We start from the raw sequence: 16,691 nt of genomic DNA, 5'->3' as shown, positions 1-16,691 counted from the left end.
GTGTTTGCTGAAGTTCAGCAAATGATTTCTTCTTGTTTTTCATCACCTGCATCATTTTCTGGCTGAGTCTCCTTCAGCTCGTATTCACTCTCTGTGATCTTCCTCTCACAGTGCTCCTCCTCTTTCTCTCCCCTGTTGTCTTGATTTTCTGTAGCTTTATCTTCAGGATCTCCTTCCTCCGGATTTCCGTCCTCCAGACCTCCAGCCTCAGGATCACCATCGTCAGGATCTCCGTCCTCAGGATCTCCAGCCTCAGGATCTCCAGCCTCAGGATCGCCATCGTCAGGATCGCCGTCCTCAGGATCTCCAGCCTCAGGATCTCCAGCCTCAGGATCGCCATCGTCAGGATCGCCGTCCTCAGGATCTCCAGCCTCAGGATCTCCAGCCACAGGATCTCCACCCTCAGGAGCTCCAGCCACAGGATCTCCACCCTCAGGATCTCCTCCCTCAGGATCTCTGTCCTCCAGATCTCTGGTGGTCTCCGTCTTGGTTCTGGACCTCCTTCTGTCTCTCAGGGCACAGGGCAGACAGTTTACCAGGAAAAGGACAGCTGAGAGACAGAACAGAGAGAGGATAGCACCGAGGCCAACCTCGAACTCTGGAGCACCAAGCCCATCTTTTTCCTCCTCTTCCCTCCTCTCTCCTTCGACCTCATGGCTGGGGGAGAAGTACACAGTTCCTTCCTCCATACTGGGAAGCAGCACAGCTCTTTCCAGAGTGTTACCACCAACGATCCATTGGCTGTTGTCCTTGTTCCACCTCCTGTTAGCCGTCTCTCCCTTGACTTTCTCATAGTTGATACTTCCAGAGCTCATGTTTCCACTTTCGTCCTCGTTTGATACGTACATGTCATTGTCAGCTCCAAACAGCATATCTGAAATGACAAACTCAAACTCCTCATCCTCCTCATTCTTCTTCCCTACTGGCCGTGCAAAGCCCAGGTCGAGGTTTACACGAACCCACCCAGACCCTCTCGCCAGCCTCCTAGATGCTCCTCCTCTGTTGGACAAGGCACTAAAAGGCAGCTTGTTGTCACTGATGGAGTTGGAGGAAATCAGCTGGTCGTCACAGGTAGAAACCAGAAGTTCTGCTTGCACTAGAGGCCCACCTCCATCACCTTGGGCATAAATTTGCTGCTCAGGACTGGATGTTACCATGACCACAGTTTCAGCCAAAGATGAGAGACGCATGAAAAATGGAAGATCGCTGTAGCTGGAGAGGAGAGAAGCAGTATCATCACTGAACTGGAGCCAGACGCTGATGGACGCTTCCTGCAAAGACACAACAGGGCATGAATGCAGATGATAGAAAACTCCAGGCTCGTTTACTGGGTACAAACTGCGGTTGTTCTGTTATTTACAGTCATTCATCAAGATAACCTGTTTCATAGTCACTGCCAGGGCCTGTCCAAAGCAAACAAAGTGGCTGCTTGGGGCCCACATGCTACCAGGGGGCCTCGAAGTACACTTGTAATGTCAAACTTTCTTAAATAGAAATAAGATGAAAATAGATTCCAAACATTCCATTAACTATTTTAACTCATACATACCATGCAAAAACTAATTTTTTTCATCATGGTTGATAAAACCATGAAAATTTACTGGTTTACACACAAATGAAACTGGTTCCATCAGTTCCTGTTGCAGACTACTGCATCTAGCTGTTTGAGCTGTGGAGCACTTGAATCTCTGAGATTCACTAAAGTAAGAATTTAATGAACAGGCTGCGGTTTAAAGCTATTTTGTAGTGGAAGATTGTTATGCACTAATTAAACTGGTTACCTTGCTTACTCTAAATGGCTGTTGATATTTTCAATTAATTTAAAATACAAGTTCAGTATCTCACACTCATATCTCTAAATATAAAAAAGTGCAAATTAATACCAGACTATTTTTCTGAATTTACTACCCCAGTAATGTTAAAAACCACATCCAAAGTGACACCAGTATGATGTAAGCTAATTACAAATAATGTAGTGAATGGGTGTGTTTGATTTACAGTGAATATCACCAGTAATAGTTAAGCACAAGTGGTGCTTTGATGGTCTAGTTCAAAGTTCAAATTAAACCCAACACACTCTGGCAGAGGGGTCTACACTCAGGCTGTTCAGTGGCTAAAAGCAGATATGGTTTTTACTCCTTCAGTCTGGTAATGAATGAATGAATGAATGAAAAATACTTTATTAATCCCAAAGGGAAATTCAATATTGTAGTAGTAGTAGTAGTAATTTTTTTTTTTTTTTTTTTAGTAAAACAATCACATTCATTAATTAAGGGCTTTGTTCTTCAGCCTGATAGCTGCTGGAAGGAAGGATCTTCTGTATCTCTCTGTCTTGCATCGGACTTGAACAAGCCTCCCACTGAACACACTCTGTTGTTTCGTCACGGCGTTGTGTAGGGGGTGTGAAGGATCTTCCATTATCTTCGTCAGCTTGTACAGAATTCTTTTTTTGATGATCAACTCCAGCGGCTCCAGAGTTACTCCAAGCACAAAACCGGCTTTCTTGATCAGTTTGTTAATTCTTTTCAAGTCTCTGGTTCTGATGCCGCTGCCCCAGCAGATTGCTGCAAAGCTGATTGCACTTTCAACAACAGACCTGTAGAACATTTGCAACATTTTGGTGCAGACGTTAAAAGATCTCAGCTTCCTTAAGAAGTAGAGTCTGCTCTGACCTTTCTTGTAAATGTACTCAGTGTTGCTTTTCCACTCAAGTCTGTTGTCCAGCTGAACTCCAAGGTACTTGTATTCCTCCACCACCTCCACCTCCTCTCCCATGATGGAAACACTTCTATGTGTGTTCTTGTTCCTCCTGAAGTCAACAATCATCTCCTTTGTTTTCTTGGTATTCAAGATGAGATGATTGTCACCGCACCATTTCACAAACTGACCGACCAGTTCTCTGTACTCTGCTTCTTGTCCATCACTGATACACCCAACAACTGCTGAGTCATCAGAGTATTTCTGCAGATGACAGAACTCAGAGTTGTACTGGATGTCTGAGGTGTACAGCGTGAATAGAAATGGTGAAAGTACAGTCCCTTGTGGTGTTCCAGTGCAGCTGACCACCATCTCAGACACACAACCTTTCAGTCTCACAAACTGTGGTCTGTTTGTGAGGTAGTCGTAAATCCAGGTGGTTGTGGAGGGATCCACCTGGAATTTCTGCAGCTTCTCACACAGCAGAGCAGGCTGAATCGTATTAAAAGCACTTGAGAAATCAAAGAACATGACCCTCAAAGTGCTGCCTGACTGGTCCAGATGAGAGTGGGCTCTCTGAAGCAGGTATATGATTGCATCTTCAACCCCAAGCCCATTACGGTATGCAAACTGTAATGGGTCCTGAAAGGTGTTCACCTGCTTGCTGAGGTGAGCCAGTAAGAGTCTCTCCAGGACTTTCATGACGTGAGATGTCAGGGCGACTGGTCTGTAGTCTTTTGGTTCAGCTGGTTGTGGTTTTTTAGGCACTGGAACAAGGCAGGATGTTTTCCACAGCACCGGGATTCTTTTCTGGCTCAGGCTGGTGTTGAACAGGTGCTGGAGAATCGGACATAGCTGTTTTGAGCAGGTCTTGAGAACTCTGGGACTGACACCATCTGGACCTGTAGCCTTGTTCTGGTTCAGTTTCACCAGTTGTTGCATGACTTGGTTACAGGAGACAGACAGAGTGGAGGTGGAGGCAGAGGAGGTTTCAGGAAGTCCTGATGTGGAGGGAGATGAGGTTGTGTCCAGGTCCTTGACTGAGCTGCAGGGTGACAGAGTGGAGGTGTGACAGGAAAGCTGTGGGCTCATGGAGGGTGTGTGGCTAGTTGGGGTTGAAGCAGGAGGTGAGCTAAACCTATTGAAGAACATGTTCAGTTCATTCGCTCTGTCCAGACCTCCATCAGTCTGATCCTCCTTTATCCCGAAGCCAGTGATCTTCTTCATTCCTGACCACACATCCCTCACATTGTTTTTCTGAAGCTTACTTTCCAACTTCTTCCTGTAGTCCTCCTTGCACTTCTTCATTTGTGTTTTAAGTTGTTTTTGTGTGGACTTCAATAACTCCCTGTCTCCATCCCTAAAAGCTTTCTTTTTGATGTTCAGCAGCTTTTTCAGGTCACTGGTGATCCAGGGTTTGTTATTGGGGAAGCACCTCACTGTTCTTGTTGGAATGGTGCTGTCCACACAGAAGTTAATATAATCTGTCACACACTCAGTCAAGGCGTTGATGTCATCTCCATGAGGTTCACATAGGACGTTCCAGTCTGTAGCCTCGAAGCATCCTCTCAGAGCATCTTCAGCTTCATTAGACCAGGTTCTTATAGCCTTTCTAATGACTGGTTGTTGCTGAATGATGGGCTTGTAGGAGGAGGAGAGAAGAACTAGGTTATGGTCTGATCTTCCTAAAGGTGGCAGGGCAAAGGAGCTGTATGCATTTTTAATATTTGCATAAAATAAGTCCAACGTTTTGTTTTCTCTGGTGGAGCAGCTGACAAACTGTTGGAAAGTTGGTAGAGTTGCAGAGAGGGAGATGTTGTTAAAATCTCCAGAGATCGCCACAAATGCGTTTGGATGTTGTGTTTGAAGCCTGGCCACTACAGAGTTAATGACATCACAGGCTGCGTCTGGAGCGGTACCAGGTAATATATATACCGCTACCAGAATAACGCATGTGAACTCTCTGGGTAAATAATACGGGCGGAGACTCACAGCTAGCAGTTCAATGTCTCTATTGCAGATCTTCTCTTTAACAGTGACATGTTCAGGATGACACCAGCGCTGGTTTACCAGCACCGCAATTCCACCTCCCTTCAGCTTCCCGCTGAGTTGTTTATTGCGGTCTGCACGGACCGTCCTGAAGCCGTGTACAGACGCATTACAGTCTGGGATGTGTTCATGCAGCCATGTCTCGGTGAAGCACATAATACTGCACTCTCTGTATTCTTTAAGAGACCTGGTTAGCACCTGAAGTTCATCAATTTTGTTAACTAGCGATCTCACGTTTCCCATAACAACCGTTGGAAGAAACGGTTTGAATCGCCACCGTTTTTCTCTCTGCCTCGCTCCTGCCCTGCATCCTCTTCTCTTTCTTTTCAACTCCGTTGGGATTTGAAGTGTTGTTTCACTGATAATCTTGAGTTTGGAGAGTTTTATCAGTTGATCCCGATGGTAAACAAGTCTCGTTGCCATGGAGACTCACAATAACAAGTCTTGCAAAAAGAAAAAATATTCAGAAAAATCTCCCATATAGCACAGCCTCTGACCAGCGCGAAAAATCTACCCGAACAGACACAGATTGACAGCTGATATCTTAAAAAAGACGGCTATATTGCAAAAAAATCATAAGTTAAAAACAGAGCTACTACAATTGCTGCTGCCACCTAGCGGCGCATTCTAGAAATATTACTATTTACTAAATATTACTCAACCAAGCTTTAGCTGTCAGTCAGGTGGACTTATGTTTTAACTCCAGAATATTTTGGTATCCAGAGGAGGTCATGGTCCACTCAATAACTGCAAGGTGTCCTGGTCCTATGGCTGCAGAAGAAGCCCAGATCATCATCCTTCCACCACTGTGTTTGAAAGATAGGTTGCATTCAGATCAGGATAGTCCTTTAGACTAGGTACGATTGGGGACTCGGTTCAGTTGGGGGGTGCAACAATCTTCCGGACCGAGTTTGCGTTCACTTCTCAAACGAATCAGACCTTTTAAATAATGTGTTTTATTGTCTACCAGAGGTAGCGCTGCATCAAAAATTACTAAAGGAGAAGACGAGGCCCATCAAAGAAGAAAACTTGTTCATCTGTTGGTTAATGCAGAACAACTTTGGTTTCTGTTACATAGCAGCTAAACATGGAGCTGCATCAGATCCTAGTAGTTTTGAGTTCATCATATTTCTACAAGAACTTTTACTGATGTCTTCCACGCTTGACCATGAGACATATCTCCCATCTAGAGTTATAGTCTGGTTCTGTTTACCCACAATGCCATGTGCTAAACCTATAATTCACTTTAGTTTGTAGTCCGCTTCCTGTATTTGGTTTACTTGAAGCGGACCAAGATTTGCGTTTGTAGGCAGACTGAGTCTGCTTCCTTGATTTCAACCTGTTTGTTTGTGCGTTTACAATACTCCACCGAAGCGGCCTTTCCCAGCAAATGGACTAGGATTCGGATGAAAATGCCAGGTGTGAATGCACCCATAGTGTGATGAGCGTGATGTTATGATGGGTTTGGTTTTCTCCAAACATGTTTCTGTGCATTATGAGCCAATGAAAAGGTGAGTCTCTTTCTTGTGTTGATGTTAACACCACAGGTATTTGAGCATATCTACAAAATCCTTTTTTGTGAGAAAACATTCATACACATCCAATATTTCAGCCTCATGGTGAAATTTTATAGTGAGTAGTAATAAATGAAAAGTTGAAATGGAAGAACCATAATTTCTGGCCTCACATTAATAATTTAAAAATATTTAAATCAAATCATTGTTGTACATTTTGTTCTGTTACCTTAAATGACCAAACATGACTTTGTGTGTCAAAGTGTGCAAAAACACACATAAGAAAACCACAAATTCACTTTTCATCAAAGTGAAAATACTGAAATTTGAAATTCTTCAAATCATCTGCAGAGTTAAAAAGGATCAATTTCCAAACAGAATCTAGAAGTTTTTCCAACTAAAATATGAAAACATGAGAAAAAAATAAACACATTTAACAAAAGATAAAAAAATTAATACAATGAAAAGATGTGAAAAATTAACTAGGCTTATTTAAAACTATGTTTTTTGAGTATATTTTAATTGGTTATTAGGGTTTGTGCTCAAAATTGTTATGTAATGCTGTGACAGTTGATGTGAGAGAGTAAGGACAAGATAAGTATTTAACTTCATCATTTTCCCTTTTCAAACTTTGAAAGCTTTAATTTTGTGTGTTAAATTGACTTAAAATTGAAATACAAAGAAATAAAAATGAATAGAATTTTCTAAAATATAAGATAATGTTCATAAAACTGGGTGATTTTAGTTAATTCCCTTGTTACCATGAATGCTTGTGTACAGTATCAAAGCAATGCATCATTAACTTTAAAAATGATTAAATTATGAGCGTTGTGTCACTGAATATCAGTGGTAGTAAATCTTTCAGAGCTTGTAAAAGTTACATTAGAGATTTTTTCTGGCTGTTGTGTGTGGTTGGATTCTCTCACCTGGTGAAGGTTGTACAGGATGTTGTAGGCGGTCACCGTTGTTGTGACGATGGCGGGGTGGCCGGGGTTGGCTGTAACTGACATGCCGAGGCCGCTGACCACCTGCACCGATAGATCACCAGGGGTGACTGCATCAGAGGTCACAGTGACCTCACATCGTCCCAGCACACCGTCCCACTGCTCAGAAACAACCTGACAGAAGAGGATGATGAAGATGGTGATGTCCAGCTCGTAAGGACATGAACATGAACTGATGCACTACCATAACATACATGCAGTGATGTTTTTCCAGGCCTCAAACCAATTAGGATGTTCTGTGGACCAAGCGAAGCCACTTTGGGATCTTCTATTCTCAGCCAGTTATGGACCAACTCTGTCACATCCACAAACCAGTCTGACGAGCCGAGGAGATGCTTAGTTCTGCCCAGAGAGTCCTGTGCTGTGAACTGGGTCAGAATCTGGACTGAGGAGCGCTGATAAACTGGCACACACCTGAGGAGACAGGACACACAGAGGATTAAAGATGTCAGTATTAAGAAAATATAAAAATACTGTGAATCTAGACTCAAGAATATTACATGCGGGGTACCTCAAGGATCAGTTTTAGGTAAAAAATGTTTATAATGCAAATTAATTACACTTGAAAAGTTAAAGTTTATGTTATTTGCAGATGATGCAAATATTTTCTGTTTATCTGTGGGATTGCAGCAGCTTTAGGAAGCAATCACAAAGTAGCTCAATAAACTAAACTAAAAGAGCGGTTTGATATAAATAAATAGTCTTTAAGTTAGAATAATAGTAATCTTTTGAAATCTATCTATCTATCTGATATGATAATGCTAGGAAACCATTCAGTAAAAACATACCCCTTGGAAAATATCTCCAGTTTATTTAGAGACAAAACAGCTATGTACGTCTATTCCAGCAGATGGTTTCATACCCTTCTTCTGTGAAGAGGTTCCAACCATCAATGGCATCAAGAACGGGGTCTGCCAACAACACTTGCAGGGGCACAGACGGAGCCCATACCTCCAGACACACAGACCCACTGAGCACGCCCAGTTGAAACTCCACCATGGCACATGTGCTGCCCAACCCTGATTCACTGCCGTCCACAAAGAGTATGGAGCAATCACTGGAGACCTGAGGAGACGTCCATCATACAGGTGAACAGAAAACAGCAGATTTACAGAAAGTACACACAGATTTGATGAGTTTAGCACCAGTTTCCATAGTGACAAGTTCAGCACTAGTCACTATGGTCATGAGTTTAGCAAGTAACCATGGTGACAAGTTCATCATCATTTATGATATGATGAGTTCAGCACAATTACTATGGTGATGAGTTGACTACTGGTTACCATGGTGATGACTTTAGCACCAATTACCATATGGATAAATTTTAGCATCAGTTACCATGGTGACGAGTTTGGCATCAGTCACCACAGTGATGAGCGTAGGACTAGTTACCATAGTAATGGGTTCAGAATCAGTTAACCATCTTGAGGATGAGTGTCGGCATCAGTTACCATAGTAACAAGATCAGCACCTGCCACCATGGTGATGAGTTTAGGACTAGTTACCATGGTGACAAACCCAGTATCATTTACTATGGTGAAGAGCTCAGTATCAGTTACCATGCTGATGTAGCAGGATAACAGAGGGCCATCTCCATGACAGCGAATTCTGCCTCTCAGCTCATCAGAGCTCACACTGATCTTCCCTCATGGTTCAGTCTCCGAACACATGGGTTTGCTAAACATCAGACAGATCTTAATAACACGTGTTGGTGACTGCATTTCACCTTGATGGTGTTCTCGCTGGCAGAGTGACATGTGACTGCAGAAGTAACATCTGAAACCTTCTCATCGTGGCTTATGGCGAGCACAGTGACAGGTATGGACACCGGCTGGTTGGTCAGTATGGCTGTGTTGATGATCATTTTACTCTGAGGATAAATAATGATAAGCAACTATCAAAATGACTGGATTTCATTGAACAGATCTTTAAAGATTGTAAGAATGGAGCACCTCCGTGGTGGGAACAATGCCAAAGATGTGTCTATCAACGAAAGAGTAGAGGCTGACTGCTGTTCCATAGTGTTTGCTGTGCCCAGAGTACTCCACCCACCAGTTAGCAGACACCGTCATGGCAACACCGAAGCTCCGCCTCAGGCCGTCAATTGATAGACAGACCACCTGCTGGAGGAGAGAGAAACTGCAGGTGGAGAGAGTTTAGAGACTGAATTGGAACATCAAGACTCACTTCTTTCAGTCTTAACATGCAGTTTCTGGATAGGGAGGAGCTCCCTCTGCCACCTCTGTTAAATAATTATTATTAGTGTTGTACTCAACACCTGTTAACTTGCTCACTTTTCAAGTAATAATGTGATAACGGTGTAACTTCTGTATTTTATAAACAGGTGTCCTGAAGTAGATCCAGATTTATGCAGCCTGGATTAGAACATGTTTGTACTGATTTGAAGGCCTGAAAAGTAAATCAGACCATGCTGAAAAATGAGCCTTGCATCTTAAAAGAACCTCCAAATCCCCTCATTCTTCACATAAACATAAACAGATGTCTTCCTTCACTATATACATATATATATATATATATATTTATATACTTTTAAAATTTATTTATTTATTTTAAACTTGTCCTGTCCAGCACGGTAGCAGCAGAATGATGGTCTGGCTGCTGTGTTGTGCTGAACAAATTTGCTTTGCCAAGAGGAGCTTTATGGGTATAAGGCTCTCATTTTTTCTTTCTTTCTTTATTTAAATATATTTGCCTAGTATTTCTTTCTTTATTTAAACATATTGTTTTATATTATTTATTTTATTTTATTAAAAATAAATACCCTAAACAAAAGTAGCTCTTGTAAAAACTCGTGTGGAAAAGGTCTGGAGAACAAGGGTTTGTTCTTTAATCTATCACCTGCTCATACATGTGCTCACCAACCTGAAAAACCTAAAGATAAACTCAGAGAACTTGTTGTTTGTCACAGTTTGAGACCTACTTGTGATCTGTCTTCGCTGTGATCTGTTTGTGGCAGAAGATTGACATCACATCATGTTTGAAGCCTTGGCTTCTCTCCAAGGTGACCGTCCAGAGGTCAGAGGTAAAGGTTCTCTGGGCCGCCATCGACACCAAGCCTTTCTTTACCTTCATCCTGAACACACAAACCAGTAAGTCTGTCGATTCTCGCTGATATAAAGCAGTGTTTATAACAGCTGACTGATGTGAATACCTGATGATGACAAAGTCAGCGCTGAAGTTTGCTCTGAGATTGATGGACACTCTGATTGGCTGGCCTATCAGGACGGGCCCCCTGTGGTAGCGAATTACAACATGAGAGTCCACTATAAGCTCGTCCTCTTGCTGCCCATTTAAACAGTTTTCTTTCTCAGTCCTGTCCTGGTCTTGCCCCTGGTTCCTTGTCTTCTGCTCCTTCACTGTCACTGCTCTGATATAAAACAGCTGGCTCTGGGACTGAGCCATACTGTCCTCCGAACATCTAGAAGGATGAACAAAGAGAGTGTTGGTATAAAAGCTCAGAGGAAGTATTTATTTTTACTATGAACATGCATCTAGGATCAGGATGGGTCGCCTCCACAGCTGAGCCATCATCTCTGCTCCTGATTGAATCTAATTATGAGATGTTTGATTCAACAATGATGTTTTTCATAATGAGAATATTTTTTGTTTTCATTGATTGAATTTTAACACTGAAACTTATTGTAGTTTAACCCTAATCATGGCATGCCAATGTTAGAGTAATATCGATGGGAAGAAGGCCATCATTCTGCCACCACAGCGCAACATACCGTCCTTGTGTCGGCTTAAGGTCATCCAGCAGGTGGAAGGAAGAGTAGTAAAGCTGAATTTGGTTTTGCATTGGGCCCCGTTGATATCTGAGGGCCCGTGGAGCATCCATATGAGAGTTGTCATCAACATTTGATTTTGATCTGAATAAGATATAAATTCATCTGTTACGCAGGCAGCTGAGAAAAGACTCATCAGCAATGATCATGAGTAATAACTGCTTTAATCACATCTTTGTTTATCATGGTCATCTTAGGCAGACATGTTGATCTGTGAAATCTAACAACTACTTAAAAAAAATACGTAAACTTGTTGCCTAAAAAATAAGTTTTAGAAAGCTGAGAGACTGAAGAGAATTAACTAGAATGTTTTGCGTTTGTAGATCATAGATGAACAAGTTGTCAAATACATAAGGCTGTGCAAATAACTTGAGATCAAATCTGAGTAAATTAGAAATTATTACATCACAAAAACTTATTTTTATTCCAACACATATGAAATATTTCAAGTCTACTGTACTTACAGTAGTTGATGAAATCTAAATTGTTCTTGCTCTGCAGCAGAACCTTGCTGTGTGTCTAAACTAATGTCAGACCACAGATTTCTGTGATGCTGCAGCAGCTGCCATAACTGGAGAACAGTCACATGACCCTACCAAAACTGATTACAAATCATTCATTTTAATAATAAATCTTTCAGACAGGTAAACGGTAGTTTTAGAACATATGGTGAAAGGTGGTTTGTTGCTGGTATGATAAGAATCACAAGGTTTTTCTTCTTTCTGCTTCTTTTCATTACTTCAGTGGGGTTAGGCAGATCGATCTAAATAGCGATATTATCGATACCAGGGCCAGTAATGGCCAGCGGCTGATACCAGCGTGATGAGATCAATATTTCTTTTACAGAGTTGCTTTGGGGGCAAAATTCAGTGGAAACGAGTATCAGTATCAGCGATACTTGCCCGGTATTTACTTGGCATCAGAGCAACATCAAAATTTACAGTATTGCCCAGCCCTATACTTCAGTTTATTTACTTTCTATTCATTTTATTTTGTGTAACTGACTTTTATTTAGTCAGTTTGCTGACAATTAAATAATAATAAAACAAAGGATGGTGATGTTGGTAAATGGACATGAAGCCTAGTGGTTATAGAGGGGAGCTTGGGTCTGTAGGACTTGGGCTTGAGATTCCGGAGGTGAATCACAATAACGTTATTTTTCATTAACGCCAATGTTACTGCACAGGGTTAAATTCATGATCAGCCTGCCTCCTCAGTTGGTTCTGTTTGATTCTTCTGTTGTTTGGTCCAGTGACCAGCTCGACCAGTGATAAAGGGCAACAGTTCAGTTTTCCTTTTGATTATAAAATGAAATTGTATTGAAGGTAGAGAGCTGACAGCAACATGCTGCTCATAATCTGAATATTGTTTTCTTCATGACTCACCTAAATGATTCAAACATCACAAACTTTTTAACTTCACCTGAGCGAAGACGACATCGCATGCTGATGCTTGAGGAGGTCACCACGACGACGATGGTGGTGGCCACGGTCCCGGGTCGTTACCTTGCGATTACGGTGGACGTTTTTATGCCACTGGTCCAGATCTTGACGTGATTGGTTAATATGTTGGGATTGGTCTTTAAACCAGTCACTGGGCAGTGTCAGGGTAACCACACACAATCCTAGAGGAGGCTGGAAAACAGCATGGACCCGTAAAAGACCGGAGCGGAAAACACGACGATGAGAAAAGTAAACTGGTCCTCACCTGTGTGACACAGGAAGCTTTGTGCTGCTCCGTCTCCTTGAAAGCATGCAGGATGATGCAGGTCCCTTGGGTACTGATATATTCTTTTTCCTGGAACAAGACCCTCACCCTAAACCTCTCCTGCCCTCCCTCATCTCGCTCTCTCTCCACATCCTCAGAGAGGAGGGAAGAGTACACAGTGGGAAAACTGTGAAGCAGAGGCTCTGATATGAGCTGAGGAGAGAGATAGGAGGAGATGCATGACTTTATTAAATCTTTAATAACTCTGAAACAAGTCGTCCTTTTCTTCTTACCTGTGTAACTGAATAAGGTCCAAATGAAGCCTGGAGGCCAGGTCTGTGGGCCTGACCGGGCGGAGGCAGCAGGAAAACACTCTGGGAGAAGGAGAAGGGACTGCAGTTGGAGAAAAGAGGGCCCGGCTCCACCTGGAACAAAGGAAGGAACTGCCAGGGAGGAGGAATGACTGACATCTGGACTGGGAGGGAGAGAGGAAGCGGAGGCTGCAGCAGAGATGACGGGACTGAGAGAAATAAAACAGGGAAGGAAGTATTTAGACTTTTTCACGTAACGTCTCTATCACTCTGTTCAAGTTATGACATTCAGTCATTTATATTCAGTTTTCCATCAATGTTCCAGACTGACAGAAAGAGAAGCTTTAATAACAAGATACTTGTTATTAACATGAGATTGAAATGTGTGTGAAGGGTGACGTACAGACGTCATTCTTAAGAAGTTGGGACTCTGTGTAAAATGTATAAAAACAGAATGCAATGATTAGCAAATCTCACCAGCCCATAATTTATTCCCAATAATAGATAAACAACATATTAGATGTCGAAACTGAAACATTTTACCATTTCATAGAAAATATGAAATGAAACATTTCACTAGTAATTAGGTTAAACGGCAACAGATCAGTAACATGACTGGGTATAAAAGGAGCATTTAAGTGAGGCAGTGACAGATGGAAAAATGGACAAAGTCTTGCCACAAGAGCAATTTCAGAAAAATGTTTCACAATGTAAAATTGGGAAGACTTTGAAGATCCACCATCTACAGTGTATCATCATAATATTAAGAGAATCAGGAGGAATCTCTGTGTGCTTGGGATAAAACTGGATGCTGGCGATCTTGGGGCTATGAGGCTCAGGAAGACTTCCAGAAACCACCCTCTGTGAAGTCACAGTTCACCCTGAAAACGGATGAAAATGTGAAATTCTTTTAGAACACCATGGACGGCGTGTCCTGCAGACTAAAGAGGAGAGGGAGCATCCAGCTTGTTATCAGTGGACAGGTGAAAAGCTGCATCTCTGATGGGATGGGGCTGCATTAGTGCCTATGGTGTGGGCAGCTTCCACATCTGTGAAGCTCCATCAATGCTGAAAAGTACATGGAGGTTTTAGAGCAACATCTGCTCCCATCCAGACAACATCTCTTTCAGGGAAGGCCTTGCAGATTTCAGCAAGACAATGCTGAACCACATCCTGTATCCATCTAAGCAGCATGGCTTCACAGGAGAAGAGTCCGGCTGCTGAACTGACCTGCCTGCAGTCCAGACCTTTCACCAGTACACAACATCTGGAACATCATGAAAGCAAAAATCCAGCAATCAAGGCTCAGGACTGCTGAGCCACTAGAATCCTGCATCAGACCAGAATGGAAAACCATTCCTCTCCTAAAACTCCAGCAACTGGTCTCCTCACTTCCCAGATGTTTACAGACAGTTGTTAGAAGAAGATGGGATGCTACACCACGCTGAACCCTGGAACTACTTTTTACACCCTGGAACTACTTTTTACACCATGCCAAACATCACCCTGGAATTACTTTTTTTTTCTCAAAGTTTCAGTTTGTTGAACAGTCAGTGTCAGACTGTGAGTGTTTAAGCACCACAATAAGTTTCTATCAGCTGGAGGAAAACATGTTTGCTCCTTCAAACACTAAACACAATTACTGCGGATGAAACACAGCTCTAATTTATTTTTTTGATAACTTGCTGGGTTCCTATGAACAGCTGATCAATCAATCAATCAATCAATCAATCAATCAATCAATCAATCAATCAATCAATCAATCAATCAATCAATCAATCAATCAATCAATCAATCAATCAATCAATCAATCAATCAATCAACCAACCAACCAACCAACCAACCAACCAACCAACCAACCAACCAACCAACCAACCTTTATTTATATATCACCTTATCATACCCCAGGGTACCCAAAGTGCTGTACAGATAAAATAACAACAAATAAAACATCAAACCAAAATAAAACAAACAGTATAAAACAGTAAAATAACAAATAAAATAAATTAAAAGGCCCAGCCTAATGCTCCTGCTCTCTAGGATTAAAAGCCAAAGTAAAAAGATAAGTTTTCAAAAGACATTTAACATCATTCAAGTCATTGGCAGACCTCACAGAGAGAGGGAGTCCATTCGAAAGTTTTGGAGCCACCACAGAAAAAGTTCTGTTCTGTAATACTGACCATGTATCCATTAACCCACAGATACTGATATGAGCTCTGTCTCTAATGGTGCATGTTACTGTGTACAAGGACCGTATGTAACTGCTACTGTACATAAAAACAATGCCTCACCTGTTATGATGATCCAGAAGAGCAGCAGCTCTCCTCTGAACCTCCACCACATGCTGGAGCAGCTGATACCTGCCATCACTTCAGGTCACCTGTATCACAGAGGTTCAGTTACTGCGGTAGATTTTTGCAGCAATATTAATAACATAACCCGGTCAGCATATTTTCATCTTCACATTGTCAACCGCCTCTGCCCCTCCCCCCAGAACTGTTCCAATCCAAACTCAAAACACGTCTGTTTAAACTGGCACACTCACTGTAATACTTCACACTGATTTTATTATTGTTTTATGCATCCTTTAATTTATGAGTGTATTTATTGATTTGTTTTATTCTTGTGTTTTATCCTGTAAGGTGACCTTGAGTGTCAAGAAAGGCGCCCACAAATAAAATTTATTATTATTATTATCATGGAGCTGGACTGAAAACATCAGAAGACCCACTACAACTCACAGAAGACCCACTGCAACTCACAGAAGACCCACTACAACTCACAGAAGACCCACTACAACTCACAGAAGACCCACTACAACTCACAGAAGACCCACTGCAACTCACAGAAGACCCACTACAACTCACAGAAGACCCACTACAACTCACAGAAGACCCACTACAACTCACAGAAGACCCATTACAACTCACAGAAGACCCACTGCAACTCACAGAAGACCCATTACAACTCACAGAAGACCCACTACAACTCACAGAAGACCCATTACAACTCACAGAAGACCCACTACAACTCACAGAAGACCCACTACAACTCACAGAAGACCCATTACAACTCACAGAAGACCCACTACAACTCACAGAAGACTCACTACAACTCACAGAAGACCCACTGCAACTCACAGAAGACTCACTACAACTCACAGAAGACCCACTACAACTCACAGAAGACCCACTACAACTCACAGAAGACCCATTACAACTCACAGAAGACCCACTACAACTCAGAGAAGACCCACTACAACTCACAGAAGACCCACTACAACTCACAGAAGACCCACTTCAACTTACAGAAGACCCATTGAAACTCACAGAAGACCCACTGCAACTCTCTGGTGCTCTTTCAGTAACAACTGTTGGTCTTGATATGAGTTTGAACTCAGCAGCATTCAGAGGTGGGATTGTTGATTGAGGCATGCTCAGGTCCAGACTGATGGTCCTCCTGAAACACTTCTTCGTCAAACACAAACTTGCCCTGTTTTGGGGGTTATGTACACCAACGGGTCCAAGATGATTAAATTTACACTATTACTTCCTATTCTCTATTACTTTTTTGTATAAAGTCATAGTGACAAAGATAGGAATT

The 16,691-nt window shown here is 42.1% G+C and overlaps 1 protein-coding gene across 1 annotated transcript; it reads right to left on the bottom strand.

Annotated features, from left to right (window-relative positions):
* Positions 1-14: 14 nt before the first annotated feature.
* tmem132a (transmembrane protein 132A) lies at positions 15-15,464 on the bottom strand. Its single transcript, XM_041984283.1, has 13 exons — positions 15,380-15,464; positions 13,071-13,297; positions 12,778-12,990; positions 12,493-12,704; positions 11,014-11,154; positions 10,437-10,703; positions 10,206-10,358; positions 9,217-9,403; positions 8,991-9,134; positions 8,127-8,329; positions 7,459-7,678; positions 7,187-7,378; positions 15-1,271 (listed from the first exon to the last, which is right to left on the bottom strand). Exons 1-13 carry the CDS (start codon positions 15,453-15,455, stop codon positions 15-17), a joined length of 3,492 nt encoding a protein of 1,163 aa, XP_041840217.1. The 5' UTR covers positions 15,456-15,464.
* Between the last annotated feature and the right edge of the window lie 1,227 nt (positions 15,465-16,691).

The sequence above is a fragment of the Melanotaenia boesemani genome, chromosome 4, assembly GCF_017639745.1.
Source record: "Melanotaenia boesemani isolate fMelBoe1 chromosome 4, fMelBoe1.pri, whole genome shotgun sequence".
Classification (NCBI taxonomy): domain Eukaryota; kingdom Metazoa; phylum Chordata; class Actinopteri; order Atheriniformes; family Melanotaeniidae; genus Melanotaenia; species Melanotaenia boesemani.
Note: the sequence above shows the minus strand (reverse complement) of the source record. Positions and strands in the feature narration are given on the sequence as shown.